This window comes from Trichoplax adhaerens, genomic scaffold (genome assembly GCF_000150275.1).
Source record: "Trichoplax adhaerens TRIADscaffold_13 genomic scaffold, whole genome shotgun sequence".
Lineage (NCBI taxonomy): Eukaryota > Metazoa > Placozoa > Uniplacotomia > Trichoplacea > Trichoplacidae > Trichoplax > Trichoplax adhaerens.
The window spans coordinates 910,872-912,148 of NW_002060955.1; the positions used below are offsets into that span (position 1 = coordinate 910,872).

At 34.8% G+C, this 1,277-nt stretch overlaps 1 protein-coding gene across 1 annotated transcript; it reads right to left on the bottom strand.

Moving 5' to 3' along the window:
- Positions 1-317: 317 nt before the first annotated feature.
- Positions 318-1,277, bottom strand: TRIADDRAFT_30328 (uncharacterized protein; the record flags this gene model as incomplete). Its single annotated transcript, XM_002116070.1, has 6 exons — positions 318-436; positions 523-618; positions 759-804; positions 895-944; positions 1,011-1,058; positions 1,169-1,277. Coding segments are annotated over 6 exons (468 nt in total), but the record flags the coding sequence as incomplete, so codon positions are not given.

A 1,277-nucleotide genomic window follows, 5' to 3' on the forward strand; every position in this document is an offset into this window, starting at 1 on the left:
AATTACTCATTGTCATCGGCCAGTATCGAGTAAATCTATCCATACAATCCAGAGCTGTACAAAGTTGATATAAAATATGATCAAAGACGATAATTTAGAACACACAGTTAATTCCTATATAATGTTACTATTTCGTTACGATAAAGCAATAAAGAAGATTAAATCGTATATTGCTACCAGCGTCAATCGGCAAGATTTCCGTAGACTTATTCTGAGTTATAGGTGCTAAGCGACAGTCTTTCATAAGTTCACCAAAATCCTGAAGAAGATTGAACGGAAACTGTAGCCAAACTCTCTATGATGAGACTAGTAGATAATTAAGTTCTACTAACATTAATTCTGTAGTCCGTTACTCGGCCACCAGAACCTTCGCTGATTGAAGGAGGATCCTCCAGAGGCGAGCGAGATATTGATAACGTATGAACAAATATATCACCTTGACGAACAAAATTGTGTTCATGGTAAGAAAATATGGATTCTATTCAAAGTTGAGGCTAATTATAAACGATAATATACCTTCACTGTCGCAATCATCTTGTCTTTTATGGCCTACTAAGAGATGAGATATAACAGATTTATGGCTGGTTTTTTTCGGTTGCTCCAAAGCAACAGTACGTCCTAGATTCAAGAAGAAACAATTAGCATTTACTGTAATAAATCTTTGTGATTATGTAAAATGAGCAACTCTATTCACAAATAGATGTTGCGATGACGTTTAAAGTCAATCTATATGAAGCCAAGAAGAAGCGAAATATTACCCGAAAGAAGGAAATTCATTAAGCAAATGGTAGGTCGACTGCTTGGCTGATAGTGCATCAATAAATTTATTATGAACGTTAGCTTGTAAATTGAGCATGGTATGAAGACATAACACTTTATCGCTTAATTGATTACCTCAACAGGTGTAATACGGCTCATGCTAGTACAAAATTGTGATTCAGATACTGTAATAAACGTAGCTGACGGATTAATAACAGAAAATATAAACCACGGATATATATATGACCTACGTGGATTAGATGCTTGTTTGGGTGTACACCATTTTAAGACAACTGAAGCTTTGTTATTCCTTTTCAGAGTAAAAGGGTCTACAACATCTAAGAAAGAGATGTATCATTGTCATAGAAAAATATCTAGAATAAATAAAAACCATCTATCGTTGTCAAACTATAGAAGTTACCGTAATCTTCAGAAGACGTCTGTAGGCTGTCATGAATTGCGGAGGGATGTAGTAATTGAACATCATAATTTGATGAAGTTCCAGTACTTTGCTCTTC